At 34.7% G+C, this 15,337-nt stretch overlaps 1 protein-coding gene across 1 annotated transcript; it reads left to right on the top strand.

Moving 5' to 3' along the window:
• Positions 1–4,483: 4,483 nt before the first annotated feature.
• LOC112529321 (uncharacterized protein At4g15545-like) lies at positions 4,484–10,413 on the top strand. The gene is made up of 9 exons (XM_025140546.1): positions 4,484–4,793; positions 4,871–4,939; positions 7,192–7,248; positions 7,492–7,564; positions 7,645–7,740; positions 7,846–8,073; positions 8,643–8,685; positions 9,877–9,955; positions 10,157–10,413. Exons 1-9 carry the CDS (start codon positions 4,515–4,517, stop codon positions 10,247–10,249), a joined length of 1,017 nt encoding a protein of 338 aa, XP_024996314.1. The 5' UTR covers positions 4,484–4,514; the 3' UTR covers positions 10,250–10,413.
• Positions 10,414–15,337: the final 4,924 nt, after the last annotated feature.

Here is a 15,337-nt window from a genome sequence, read left to right as displayed (position 1 = left end):
GAAGGAAAGAGTGTGACGCCAGTCTCCGCTTGGGAGAGGGTTTTGTGGAAGCAAAAAAGTAAATTTTGATTATACGAGTCGAGAAGAGAGAGATCGGGTCTGGTCCGTTTACGAGACGAGAGTGAGATGCATAGACGCGAAGGATGGCGCGTGGGCTACACACTTGCATGCAATATAACGTGGCACGCTTCACATAGTTTTAATAAACGTGATCCATAAAATTATTTTAATGAAAAACCATATTATATAATTTCATAAATACTTTCTAAGTATTAATTAAATATATAAAAGTCTTTTAGAATAGAAATTAAAATCACAAATATTATGGTAATCATTTTATTCTCGGTTCTAATATCAATCACCCGTCTTAAATTTATGCAGATATCACATCACGTCTCGTATCATTTAGTAGACCAACAATCGAAACCAAAAACTGGAAAATAGAAGCGGAAATCAAAACCGAATAATTTTCTTAGTTGAGGATTTGGCTTTATCAAGTGATACGACAACCAGTGTGCATGATCATGCGATAATTGTTGCCATTTGATGTCAACGTTATAGACGAACACCTCCAAACACAAAAAAATGTTGCATTCAGAATTTTCATTGAGATTTGATAATGGGTATGAAAATGTGTTGGATGTACAAAGCCAATAAAGTAAACAAGGTGACCGAAGTGATATGGAAATGCAATAAAGACCTATAGCACTTGAAAGTGCTATATCCATATATGTTTTCTGTCATGCTTCGATAACGTACGTGAGGGCATATCCACAATGATTACTTGTCTAAGCCTTAGAGGCATTTTACCAAACGTTTACTCAGGTAAGTGAACACCAAATCACGTTACTTTAAGTCCTTAACGGATGAATATGGTAAGACCCAAGAATCTTACCCGGTAAGAGCGAGACAAATACCAAGAGTCTTACCCGATAAGTGAGGGCGACGATTCTTACCATGGTAAGCACTTACCAGGTGAATTGTTGCATATTATACCGTTTTGATGGACTAAAATTTTACCCGGTAAGTAAGTAATAGTGTTAAATTTTACCGGTAAACATTTATCGGGTAAGTGTTTGGTAAACAGCCCCTTAGCCAAGCTTGGAAAAATGGCCCTTTAAACTGAGGTTGACGATAGGTGGGGTATGGGAATGGGATGATTATTTCTTTTTTCCTATCAGTTTTAAAACAGGGGTAACAAAACAGATAATTATCCATATTCATAACCAATCCATTAAGATACCAGATAATGAACAGATAATGGATAAACGGTAAAAAGAAAGTTAAACATTTAGAATTATAAATAATATTGTTAAACAAAATTATTCTATGTCCAATTCAAAAACAACATTTCCGTTTGTTGTATTTATTCATGTTTGTTTCTCATTTAATCATCATGAGCTATTTTCTCGATAGCAGGAATAGAAAATTAAACTTACCATTAATATACGACATATATGATGGTGTTATAGGAAAATAAATTAATATTTAACTTTATATAATTATTTGTGTGTGTATATATACACACAGATACACAGGTTTATATACACATATATATATAACGAAAAAAAATCTTCCATATCCTATTTGTTAAAATGTTGAGTAAACAGATGGTGGATAAATTGAAAAAATTGTGTTTGTACATACTTTTATCCAACGGTTCAAACTATAATGGTAATGGGTTTACCCTCATATATTGTCCGTTTTATTTTTATTTTTTTTATTAACATGGATATCCAACCCGCTATGCGAGCCGACTAATCTCAGTACGACCACCTGTTTTGCAGATAGTCGGAGTCACCGCATTTGAATCTCCATGGCCACAAGAGGATTTGTATTCCTACTTGGATTTGAACATGAGACCTCTAGGTACTTTTGACCTTTGAAGCCAAACTCAAACCAATCAGGCACCATTCTTGTGGTTAAGTCCGCTTTACTTTAAACCAATCATATCATTTGATGAAGTCTCAACTAAATCTTACACTATTGTTTTTCTTTAAATTTTTGTTTACATCAATAATTATAATTCACTCGAAAATATTACTATGAACTCACAATTTGAGTTGACTCTTAACTTTGTATTTTCAAAGATATGGAACTTCGTCTTATAATATTCAATATCTCAGCATTATCATTTGTGAAAGACAAGAACGAATTGTATATATACTTGCATTGACCTTCATTTGTTATGGTCTTAGAGCTTCCATAAATATCACACGTTATTGCCATTCTTGATGGGGAGAGTAGAGCCACAACATTTTGAAAGATGGTTACTTGTTACGTGTATTGCATATCAAGGCTATCAAAGTGGAACTCTTTCTTCCAATTTGACCATAATAATGAAATTACTTTCAGAAAAATGATATATATATATATATGTATGTATATGTATATGTCATACTGTAAAGCTAAAGATGACATGGAATATGTTACCCTTATTTTCAACCAATTAAATTCAGGATTATCAATACCAGACATTGAAGATACCCGGTATGAGCTTAAATAGCCATATTCTAGATGTTGTAAATTAATGGTCAGTTCGGTGGTTTTCCATTAGAAAATTTGCATTCTCATTTTAAGTCATTTATGGAAGTACCAACTATTTTCTCATCCTCAAAGTCTCTAATGATACACGACTGAATCTATTTCCATTTTATCTACGGAATAAAGCTAAAATCTTGGTTAAATTCACTCAACTATATTCTATAGTTTATTGGAACGATGTAGCTGAAAGAACTCCTTAAAAAAATATTTTCTTCCTATCATGAATGCCAAGTATCCACTGAATTTTGTTTATTCAAATAAGCAGACGATAATGCAATACCTGATGCACGGGGGAAAGTACAAAAAAACTGTTGAGAAAATGTTGTCAGCATGATATTCTTACTTTATCGTATTAAGCTAGAGACGTTTTACAATATTCTCACAACCACTGCTAAACAAATGCTAAAAGAGTTTTCACAACCAGTACCTATAATGGTGGATATGACATCCTAGAAAAGATGTACAAAACAATGGTCATTAGTTGACCCACGAGATCAAGTACCAAAAAGAGACAACAATTATATATGAAGTAGATGTATGCACAACATTAATACCATAACTCACAACGATGCCAACACATGATTGTTGGTCCTGTTGTGACATGTATCACCACAACATCTAATCTTACGGTTAATTTTGTGCAATGTTGTATCGTAGTGAAGGGCACTGTTCTGATCTAGATTATATGAAAACAAACCTAACGGGCAATGACAAATGAGTAATGATGCAAGTGTAAAAACAATTGGTATATAAAAATATGTGTTCAAAGGACGCTTCTCTAAAGTTTCGTATATAAAAACTATATGACACTTTATTTTAAAAATATTCTAAAAACTTGTTATGACATCAAAAAACCATTCTATTAACATATTGTAACACTTCTACATAGAACGTCCAATTATTTTGACTTAATACTATAAAACAACATATTAGCACATTTAGACAAATTTTGGCGTCATATAAAGCTCGTTTTTTAGGAGCGTCCTAAAAATTATAATTTTGATAAATTGAAAGAAAACGCAACGTACTTTTTAAGTTGACTTTTATTTTGTATAATGCACACTTAAAACATTTATCTTATTACCGTATATGTCAGAGCATCTCCAATAGATAATCCAAAATGGAGAAAATGGGGATTGTAGACAATTTTTCACCCCAAACAGATTCTCCAAAACTTTCTCCAAAATGGAGAGTGTAAATTTCTCCAAATTGGAGATCTTTAAAAAATTGATTACCATGAGAGAGCAATGATTTTTTTTTGTTATATTATAACAAGGTAACCTTTGATGTAATCTTCAAAATAGAGAATCTGTTAGAGTTAAATATAATTTTTTTTAGAGATATAAGACTTTGATTCTAATTTTGAAATACTTTTAGAAAATCTATTGGTGATGCTCATGTTATCGACTGAAATATATCACATAAAATATGAATTAGATCAAAAAAATTTACCTTTTTTTCATACATTCTCAAGTATGAACCTAAAATTTTAAATATACAAGAGGGGGTGTTTGGGATTGCTTATTTAAAACAACTTACGTTTTTTTTATAAAAGTCCTTATCAACTTATTATAAGTTAGAAGAGCTTAAATTCTTTAAAAACTTCTTATTACCGGTTTGGCACCGATACAAGCTGTTTATCCAAACACTCAAAAGTGTTTATTACCGATGTCATACCGAAATAAGTCAATAAGTTGTTTTTATAAGCAATCTCAAACACCCCCAAAATAACATAATAAAAATTTAAAAATATATTTTTACAAAATAAAACTTGAATTAAAATATACGCAATAATTTTTGTAACGTAAAATATTACCTTTGAAGAAAATCCGTTACGAACCACATATAATATTTCCCAAATTAAAAAAAAAAAAAAAAACCTTATCTCAAAAATTTCATCTGGGCCTCTAAATAATAAAATGCTTTTTTTTATTAAATAAAAATTCAGAAACCCAAAAAACTAGGAAAACATGTTAGCGAAAGAAACGGCTGGTGCTGCCTTCGATCTTCCCGTGGAGGTGTTGGAGGTGTTACCTTCCGATCCATTTCAACAGCTCGATGTTGCTCGCAAGATCACCTCCATTGCTCTCTCTACTCGTGTCTCCTCCCTCGAATTGGAGTCCTCCGACCTACGCCAACAGCTCGCTGACAGGGACGCTGTCATCGCCGACCTCAACTCTCAGCTTGACTCTCTTGACTCTTCTCTGTCCCAAAACCTCCACAAACTGTCCATTGCTGATCAGGAAAAAGTGGGTTTTGTGTATTTGACTTGATTTGCTTTATATTCTTTGTTTCCTTGTGTAATAAGTTTGGTTTGGTGTATTAGGAAAATTTGTTGAAGGAGAATGTATCACTGTCGCAAACGGTTAATAAGCTCAAGCGTGATGTTGCTAAGGTATTTCGAAAGCCTAAATTCGCTGCTTATTCTGTGTGTTATTCAAGTTTGTCATTTGATTCGTGTGTTGGATTTCAAGTGATATATTAGACTGTCGTTGTTGCATGTTGAATTCCGGAGGTCAGTCAGTTAAATTTGTGCTAATTTGGCTTCTGGGATTTACAGTCTTGTTAGACTTGATTGACTTCCTAGTTCCTAGAATTGATGTTGTTGATACCTTGTTATTGTTGGACTGAGAATGCTAGAAAAACCATGTACTCAGTCTCTCCTTTTTGCTTAAAATTGCTAATGCCTTTTTATTTTGGAAAATGGTAAAATGATATATATGATAATCACTTTGCATCATGTATGGTTGGAAAGGAAATGCTAAGTGTGCTAATCTTATTACTAGTGCCTGGTTATGAACTGTGTGTGATTTCACAAGTGGTCTTGTCATACTCTTGTTAGAAAGCTTGATTTAGGCTTCTCATAAATTGATGAATATATAACAGACCAGCCAGATAATGGTGTTGGGCAGTGGTGACAATATGTGATGGTTTTCAGGTCACTATTGTCACTTTGGAAAGCCCATGAGTCATCTTTCATCCATCACACTTAGTTTGAGGAAATCATATTCCTAGCAGAAATAGATGCCATGGCTTCTGTAACAACAAGCACTAGAAAGTTGAGAACATTAGAAAAGAGTTTGCGCTAGTACCAAGTTCTTATCACTTAGATTTAGTTTTTCCAAATTGTTGTGATAATTTTTTGTAGGTTTTGGGTTTTGAGAATTGACTTTTTATTAACTTCATTATCGCAAGATACAACATTTTAAAAATTGTAGCATATCTCTGAAATCAGCTGCAAATAGAGCAGAATATAGGAAGAATTTAATTAATGGTAGATTCCTACTAGTCAGGGAATTAGGCTGAGTAATTTTCTTTATTTATTTCCTTATTATTTCTATGTATTGTGTATATAAAAACATTTTACTCTTGAATTTAGTAATAGAACAAATTCATGGTTTTCCTAAAAGAGCGCTGAAATTTTGATGGTCAACTAGGTCACTCTTCTTTATAAAAATGTTATGCCTTTAATGAGGTTATCACCAATATAAAAGTAATTTTGATTATCTTGCATAAACATCTTATTAATATCACTGCTGTAAAATGAATCAACATTGTTTTTGGCATATCACATTAATTGTATTCTATGCTTTGGGGTCATGACAGTAGTAACCCTTGTATAATTTACTACCTATATCCATGGAAATAGCTACACATTTTTTGGGATATTCCATCAAAATTGCAACACTATCTTTATTTGGAAGGATCCTAACTAAATTTATCTATTTGCTCTTATTATACGTAGGCATAAATCAGTAATATTGATGTAGGTTCACAAGATTCCTTGAGGTTCTTTTTTTTCCAGAAGGGTGTCCTAGGTTATGCCTGGACTAATTCCGGCAAATTGTGACCGCAAGAAATCAGCCCTGATAAACTTGGTGGCCATAATTGTAGTGTATGCCTGGAATCGGACCTTGGGTAGATGGGATATTCCACCACATTCCCCAGGACCTCAACCACTACGCCACAACCCTTGTAATTAAGATCCCTTGAGGTTATTGGAGGGCATTTGAGACATATGATAATTAGCCAAACATTTTACTTAAACCATTGGTCTAGTCAAATATGGGACAGAGGGAGCTCATTTACTTATTTTTGTAGGACTTTGGCCTTCCCTTGAGGCTACTTGGCAAGGCCCTCATGGACTGACTATAAAGAATATCCATTCGATTCATTATGATCATCACCGTCGTCATCTAGTAGCAATTAATTGATAAGTTAACTTGTGAAAGAATACCTGATGTTAATCTTGTCCGAAAATTTGGCAATTGGATCATGTCTGGGTCAGAGTGTTCATTGGTGGATTTTGAATTTGAAAAAGGGAAAATATGTGAGATTGGATTGTCCGATTTTACCTCCATGTGCTCCACTGGACTTTGTTTATACTAAAGCCTATTTGCAAATTATAACAGATTAGGTGATACCCCAACTATTGGATAGATTGCTAGTTATAATTGTTATACCATGTTATTTTGCTGACACAGAACGAGCCAATCAAATTTACTGAAAATAATATGTTCTCTCTTTCACTGTTGTAAGCATTAGTTCAAGAACCTTTGTTTTCTAATAAATGGATAATTAAAACCAACATTTAGTCTGCTGTTCCTTTCTAAGCCATCAACTAAATCATGGTTGTACTTCTTGCAGCTGGAGAGCTTCAGAAAGACACTAATGATGTCACTTCAAGATGAAGAAGGAAGTTCTGTAAGTAGTTCCTCTATGAGGGTTCGGATAGACGAAGATTGTTTATTAAGGTTGGAGGTCTCATTTATGTAGAAGAATAGTATAACATAATTTTGAAATCCAACAACACTTAAATGGGATTGGAGACATTACTTAAAAGTCCCAACCATTTTCGGTTAGCTTACACCGTAAGTGCTAATCAGATTTTATCCAAAAAAAAGTTCTAATCAAATTCCCTTCTGTTCTCATATTCTGTAACTACAGGCAACAGCTCCTCCGGTTGTTGCAGCCAATGTCCAAAACCATACAAGCTTATCATCTCAAACATTTTCTGGAGGTCACTTAATCCCTTATTTCATTTCAAATATTTCTATTCAAAGAAGAGCCTTATTTGACAAAAGGGTGAATGTGTTCCAGAAGAAGAGGAAACCGTGCCACCTTCTAGTTTTTCGTCAATTAAGAGTCAATCCTCAGATGTAGGAAATTCCTATCATGATGAGCATGTGAATGATGGTGAGACACATCGCCTTATTTTTATTAATTGACGACTGCCAATGGTTTTGATCAAGTGGGTAAAGTTAAATCATGTTTTGTCTTTTTTATCTTTTATCTTATCAGCCTCAAGACCTCGTGTATCACCAAGCCTTTTGTTAGCATCCCAAACAAACACACCTCGGCTTACGCCTCCTGGATCCCCACCAAGTCTATCGGCATCTGCATCCCCATCAAGGACTCCTAAGCCAGTTTCTCCAAGAAGACACTCAATTGCAGTTTCAAGAGGATTGTATGATGACAAATCTTCGGTCTTTTCATCTGCAAACTCAAGCCCATATAGCTCCATGTCAGGTACAAATGCTGAATCCTAGTGTAGTTAGCTTTAAAAACTCCCATCTGTAGAATGAGAGGCCTCTTATGCAGCCAATATGCATTCTGCCACCAAATAAGAGCATATTTCCTTTCAAAGTAAATACAATCAGGAACACCGATCTTCCTTCTTTCAAAAAAGCTGGTCTGGCAATTTTCCTACTGTTTTCATGTTGAGTTTGCCCTTCCAACTCATCTAAACAATCTGGGTTGATATAATTCACAGGTTCTTTTTTTTCATTGCAGAGACCTGCAACTTGTTAATTGTATTACGAACTTACTGATCTCTCATGGTGCCATTATGAACTTCCATTATAGCTGGGTTATTGATATTATCTTTTTTAAACGGTATACTTGGGTAATGTTATGATAGGAAATTATGGACATTTTCATCATCTAATTCTTGTGTGATCATTATCATTTCTACACTCGGAGCTCTGTTTGCTTGCCTATAATCCAAAATTTAGAGAAAACAGTTCCCTCATCCCTGTTGGTCAATTTCCAGATTTTGTGATGTCGTGTTATTAGTGACTAGGCTGTGTTTATTTCAGGACGGACTCGAGTGGATGGTAAAGAATTTTTCAGACAAGTCAGGTAAAGACATGCCGCCCTTGCAGTTCCAGTGAAAAAAAATTCACATAAATTAGTTCATTATATTGGTAATGGTTTTAACTTTTTGAATCATCAGACTTGTTTTTTGCTGTTGTGAAAATGCATAAAAAAGGCTGCAGTTTGCAAGATTGAGTGATGTTGCACAAAAGATGCCAAATAAGAATGGTTATTTATCTTGCATTCCCATTTCAAAGTTTCTCCATAATTGCTCATTCTTCCAAAACAGTGTTCCCTTTTTTCTGCATTTTCATAAAACAATGGTTTGTTTACAACAAGAATCCAATTACATATCTGTGTAACAAAAGGCCTCCCAGTTCTAAATTCTTTATCTGGATACACGATGTGAATTATTTTTGTTTGTGACTACTTACATTGCAATTGAGTATCGTTTGAACTCATAAATGCAGAATGAACACTACTTGAACACACACTCAGAATACAATTCATTAGCTGCACAATTTTCTTTCGATAGTTCTAAAATATTTTTGGGGTAATTATTTGAGTCACTGAAAGACCGAGCCTCGGGGGTTGTTCTTTAGCTGTATGATTTTCAAAATTTAATTCGTTGCCATATATAAAAAAGATAAACTTAATCCGTCTCATTAAATTTGCAACATCTTGGTTATGTTTCTCTTGCACCTGCTTTTATTTGCATGTTATTGCTTCATATATAGATTTTCAGTTTTTGAATCTTTTTTGCATTTCTCTCCTTCACACACTTTTCCACAAGCCGGGGGGTCTTCACGGAAACAACCACTTTACTCTTTGAGGTAGAGGTCACGTTTGCGTACATCTTACCCCTCTTAGATGTTTGCTTACATCTTCCCTCTTAGACATCACTCCCAGGTGGGATATACTGGGCCTGGTTTGGTTTATTTACTTGTGTTTAAGGGATCGCATGCAGATCTATCAAATGTGTCCTACATTGTTGACAAGTACTTAAATACTTCATCTGAATCATGTGTGAAGTCAAACTTCACATCCAAATTTGTATATATAATATACAAACCAAACCAATATATCCTACATGAAGGTGATGTCAGGGGTGAGATTTATGCAGACATGTCCTTCCTTTTCTGTGAGAAATAAAGCGGCCACCACGATACTTCCATTTGTGTCTGCTGTTCATACTGTCATCTTGGATGTGCATCTCATTTTCGTTTCCTTCATCAGGAGCCGATTGTCATATGAGCAGTTTGCTGCATTCTTAGCAAATGTGAAGGAGCTAAACTCCCAAAAGCAAACCAAGGAGGTACAAGTTTTTACACACCGTTGTTACTCCCACCGTCATTTTTATGCACTCTTTTTTTAGGTATATAATATTTATATAAAACAAATACTAACACACACTTGATCTTCTAGAAGACGGGCTCTACTGGCAACCTGGATATTGTTGGGCCATTGACCCTTTGTTTTTCTGCACTCTTCGTCTAATTATTTGGGACTTTTGTAGGATACTCTGCGGAAGGCGGATGAAATTTTTGGACCGGATAACAAGGACCTCTATGTTATATTGGAGGGGTTAATTACTCGTAACTTTCACTGAAACGAATACACGATGTTTGTCGTCTGTGATTATGTCGCACTATTTCCTTTCATGTAAATCGCCTTTTTTTGAATATTATTTCACATCTGAAAATCTTTTTATCTGATGTATTTGTCTCACTTGTATTTATAAGTTTCTTTTTAGCAATGGTGGTTCGTCATCAATGACTGTTCGTTTCATGTTCTTCGATATTGAGTGTTTGATTGAAAACCATCATGGTTGTCCAAAAGTGTCGTTGACACGTTTTTACAACATAAATGATTGTTGTAAATTTCATCGTCATCGATTTGTTTCTTGATCAACAGAAGGATTCGTTAAGCTAAATCAAATTGAAATATGCATGTACCCTTTTTAATTTTAAAACAAAATCATTTTAGCTCAATAGGTTGTGATAAACATCTAACCCAATCAAATTTGTCCAAAAATAGATATTACTGAAATATGAGCAAAGTATGAAGTAACGAGCCCGTTTTCTTATATTTCTCTTTATAGTAGATTTCTTTTATCTCAATGGACCTTATCTTTGATTTATAACCAAAAATTACAACTAAAAAGAGTAGGTGGATTTATTTATTAAAATGGTTTTGGGACCCACAAAAAGTGGTACGGAACCGGTCAGCACTTTTTTTCCTCACAACATTATAAACCAGATTTTTTTCAAGCTGATATGATAATGTACTGGTTCAAGAGTCAAAACCTACCCATTAAAAGATGCCTTAACAATTTTTATCTCATTTTTTTTGTGTAAATGCAAATTTGATCATCTCATATTAATCTATGGGTTGTTATCTCTTCAAATAAGATGTTTACAACTCATAATACTTGGCTATTATAATTTTGTGATAGATTCCTAGTCTATAATGCACCTTTGATTTTCATGTGCTTTGTGAAGTTGCATAGAGGATCCTTCAGGATGTGGTGTGTTTGTTTCCTGAATTGTAGATGACTCATAATTTGTATGGTAGATATTGAATTGATTTTATCTAAAATAATTAAATGGTCAGAATGATTAAAAGGTATTTATAATTTAATACAAGATCTCATAATCAATTGTGGTAATGATAGAGAGGAACAAGTTCTTAGGTGGCGTTTGGTTCGTATAATGATTTATGAAGAAATGGAATCTGTCAAATGAATTGAAATCTGGAAGGAATTTGAATGAAATGTCATTAGGTTTGACCAAGTGTTTGATTGGTAGGAATGAAATTTAATCTGTCTAATGAGTTGGAATCCACCCGTTTAATTTGCAATGGAATTAGAATGAAATGATGAAAAAAAGACAAAAATACCCTTTTTCTTATATATATTTTTTAAATTAAAAATAACAATAAAATTAACATTTAATGAGAAATTTCAGAATTTAATTGGAAGCAAGTAGTAATCGGTCGAGAGCATCATAAGCAAATCCCGTGTGACCACCTGCAAAACCTCCCCTCCTCCTCTGCCGACACTCCTCCTCCTCCTTCTCTCTCATCTCTAGCGACCCCCACTTTCACCCCGCCCTTCTATGCTCTCATCTCCGGCCTCTCCTACCATGACTGTGCTCCACAGCTTTCGTCGAATATAGGTTGGAAAAACTCACCATGGAAACACAACCACCCTCTCCCTCCTCCATGGTCATCTCCCTTTCGCCTTCTTTTCTACCTTTCGTTGCCGCCACAACCACCGAAGAACTCGTTTTTCGTTTTAGGTTTTTCTCACTCTCAGATCTGGTTTCAGATTTATGAAGTTGCAAGGTCGAAGCTTCGAAGAGGGAAGGGGTTTAGAGGCGTTGGTGACAGTGAACCTAGATATGGTTTGTTTGAACATTTAATGAGGAAATTGGAAGCAAGCAGTAATCGATCTCTGGTTCTCAAATCTGGTTTGTTTGAACATCTAATGAGGAAATTGGAAGCAAGCAGTAATCGATCGAGAGCATCATAAGCAAAATCGGAAGCAAGCAGTAACCGGTTTGATTTTGATGTTTGATAAGCAGAAATCGGAAGCAAGCAGTAATCATGAGGGTATTTTTGTCATTTACATATTTTTAGATGAAATGAATTTCAATTCCATCAGTTTTAGGAAGGAATGGTGAAATCCTCAAATGATGGAATCTTTGGTATTCAATTCCATTTCATGGGCAACCAAACGTTGGAATTAAATTTGGTCAATGGAATTGATCATTCCAATTCCACCAGATTCCGGCGGATTCCAACGAACCAAACGCCCCCTTAGTATTATAATTCATTAATTTGTGGCAACAAAGTTCAGAAATAGAAACGAATTAATCAATTTTGGGTTTGATTAGAACATCGGAAGATGATATGAATTCTATACCAAAACACTTCAAATACCATCTTGATTGATAAAGGAACAATCCACCACAATCAAAGATAAATGAACACTCGCATTAGAACCCACCACGCTAATCTATAAAAAAAATTAATCCACATCTCAACCAGATGATAGTTCCACATCTAGTTTCTTGAACGTTTGATGCTTTAACACGTGATGGTTCAACATCTAATAACCCCAACACTGATGGTTTTCAAAGGTTCAACATCAGCAAACATCAGATGGCCTAAAAATGCTGATATTTATTGAAAGTAAGGCAAGATTGACCCTAGGCCAGGTGTTTCAGCTAGCCGAGACAATTGTCTTGGTCTTTCCCTTATTAAACAACTCTTCAAAATGGGTAATGGCTAGTTGGATAGCCATTAACTGATGTGAATCCGTGATTGAATTAGAACTTTGACGGGATGCCTCTACATCTTAGGATACGATATCAGAAGGTGAGACATGACAAGGAAACAATTAGCAGACATGAATTAAGATACCAACGCTGAGCAACATGTTAGTTGAGAAAACACGCCGACACAGACAATTTTGCTAGACAATTATTGTCTTTGACCGATACAGAGATATACTCTTAATATAACCATTAAGAGTAAACAAACACACTATTTTGTATTGTTCGGCTAAACTTGACAAGCGAAATCAAAAGAAACCATTTTCGTTAGAAGATTTTTTTTAATTTTAGACCGAAAATGTTAAGGAAAAAAGTTGTTGGGTTGAAACTGAATGCTAAATAGAGGGGTATACCATGCAATATGCTAAGAAAAAATGTTGTTAGGGAGTGTTTGAGATTGCTTATTTAAAGTGCTTATTGACTTATTCCAGTGTAATATCGACGATAAAGAATTTTTAGTGTTTGGATGGAAAAAGAAAAACGATGCTTATACCGGTAATAAAGAGTTTCTGATAAGTTACTCTCATCAAACTTATCAGAAACAACTATTAGTTTTGAAAACCATATTATATTTTTAACCTTTTCTTTTAACCCTTTAACTCACCCCATGAGATCGCCGACAACCATGTCCTCAGGCTTCCCCGACAGTCATCCAGACTACTCAACATCAACACCACCGCCGACGATCTATGAGATTATCGACATCTTCACATGAGCAGTGAATCAATCTATGAGAGCAGTGAATCGGCTTTAACTTTCGTTTTAGGGTTGGATTTAGAGGGTTAGGATTTAAGAACTTGATTCAGAAAATCGATTTGAATCACAGATTCCACCCCAATTACAAGACCTGGTGAGGAAGAAATCGATGTTGGGAAGATCTGAGAAATGGAAAGGGATCGAGATATGTTGTTATGAGAGGATTTTGGCACCGCTACTCTTCCTCATCGATGGCGTCGGGTTATTTCTTCTTTCCAGCACCACTGCTCTTCCTCATCGTGGCTATTCTGTTCATTTCCCACCGTCCCTTTTTGAAAGAATGTCCTTTTGGTTATTTAACAGGGATAAGCAAAATTTACCAAACATTAATTTATTACGTTTTGGTACCGTTATAAGAATCAAAATACTTTTTATAAAATTTCAGTTTTACACCACATAAGTTTATAAACACTTAGGGGCTGTTTGTTTTTCAAAAAAAGCCTCTTAATTACATCTGAAGTCTGATTCGGTCAGACATTTACCATTTCAGACTGTTTGTTTTTTTTTTTTCAAATTAAGAGCTTAAAACCTCTTAAAATCATCTGAATTTTAAGTGAAAAATGGAAGTCTGAAATCACTTTTAGACGCCTCCTCCTGTCTCGTTCCCGATCTCGACTTCATTCCCGCCTCTCAAAGAAGAAGCCAGATCTCATCTCAGCTCTCGATTATAGTGTGTGTGTGTGTGAGAGAGAGGGAGAGAGAGAGAGAGGCATCACTTTCCCAAGAAATCTCTCAGAAAATTTGGGTTAATCTTGCTTTCTCTGTGTTTCTGAGCTCCATTTTCATGGTCGCCGGTTCGTTTTCAACTTCTTCTCAAGTAGTAATGGGTTTAACAGCTAAACTGATGACTGAATCTAGTCGGAGAAGATGAAGATCACCGGGAAAATGGATCTACCGGCTATTGAGGGTCTTGCCTCTCTATCTTCCTCGGCACACACACACTATCACCGGGAAGATGAAGATCACCGGGAAAAGTATATGGTTGTAGCAAATGATAAAAGTATATGAGGAGATGTAAAGGGTGAGATACCCAAGGAGGAATAATTGGGTATATGCAAAAACCAGGGGGCAAAACCATGGGTATGAAAAACCAGGGAGCAAAACCATGGGGAATAGTTGGGTATTTTGATTTAAAAAAAATGGTATGTCTTTTGGAAGATTTGGTGTAGCATAGGATGTAATTTATATTCATGTGTTAAAAGTATATGGTAGTTTACAAATGGTTTAAATGATTGGATATTTCAGTTAAATTTAATTGAAATGAATTGATTCAGATTTTAGACTTTAGAAGTTTGTCAGTTTATAAAAACAAACAGTCTTATTGATTCAGATTTCAGATGTAAAAACAAACAGTCTGACTGATTCAGATTTCAGATTTCAGACGTAAAAACAAACAGTCTGACTGATTCAGATTTCAGACTTCAGCACCACCTCTTAAAATTCAGAAGTGAATTCAGACTTCAGACTTCAGCACCTCTTAAAAAACAATCACCACCTTAAAAAAAAAAACAAAAAAAAAAAACAAAAAAAAAAAAAAAAAAAAAAAAAAAAAAAAAAAAAAAAAAAAAAAAAAAAAAAATCCCAAACACCTCCTTAGTCGCCAC

The sequence above is a fragment of the Cynara cardunculus genome (assembly GCF_001531365.2).
Source record: "Cynara cardunculus var. scolymus isolate 2C chromosome LG 16, CcrdV1, whole genome shotgun sequence".
Taxonomy (NCBI): Eukaryota; Viridiplantae; Streptophyta; class Magnoliopsida; order Asterales; family Asteraceae; genus Cynara; species Cynara cardunculus.
Note: the sequence above shows the minus strand (reverse complement) of the source record. Positions and strands in the feature narration are given on the sequence as shown.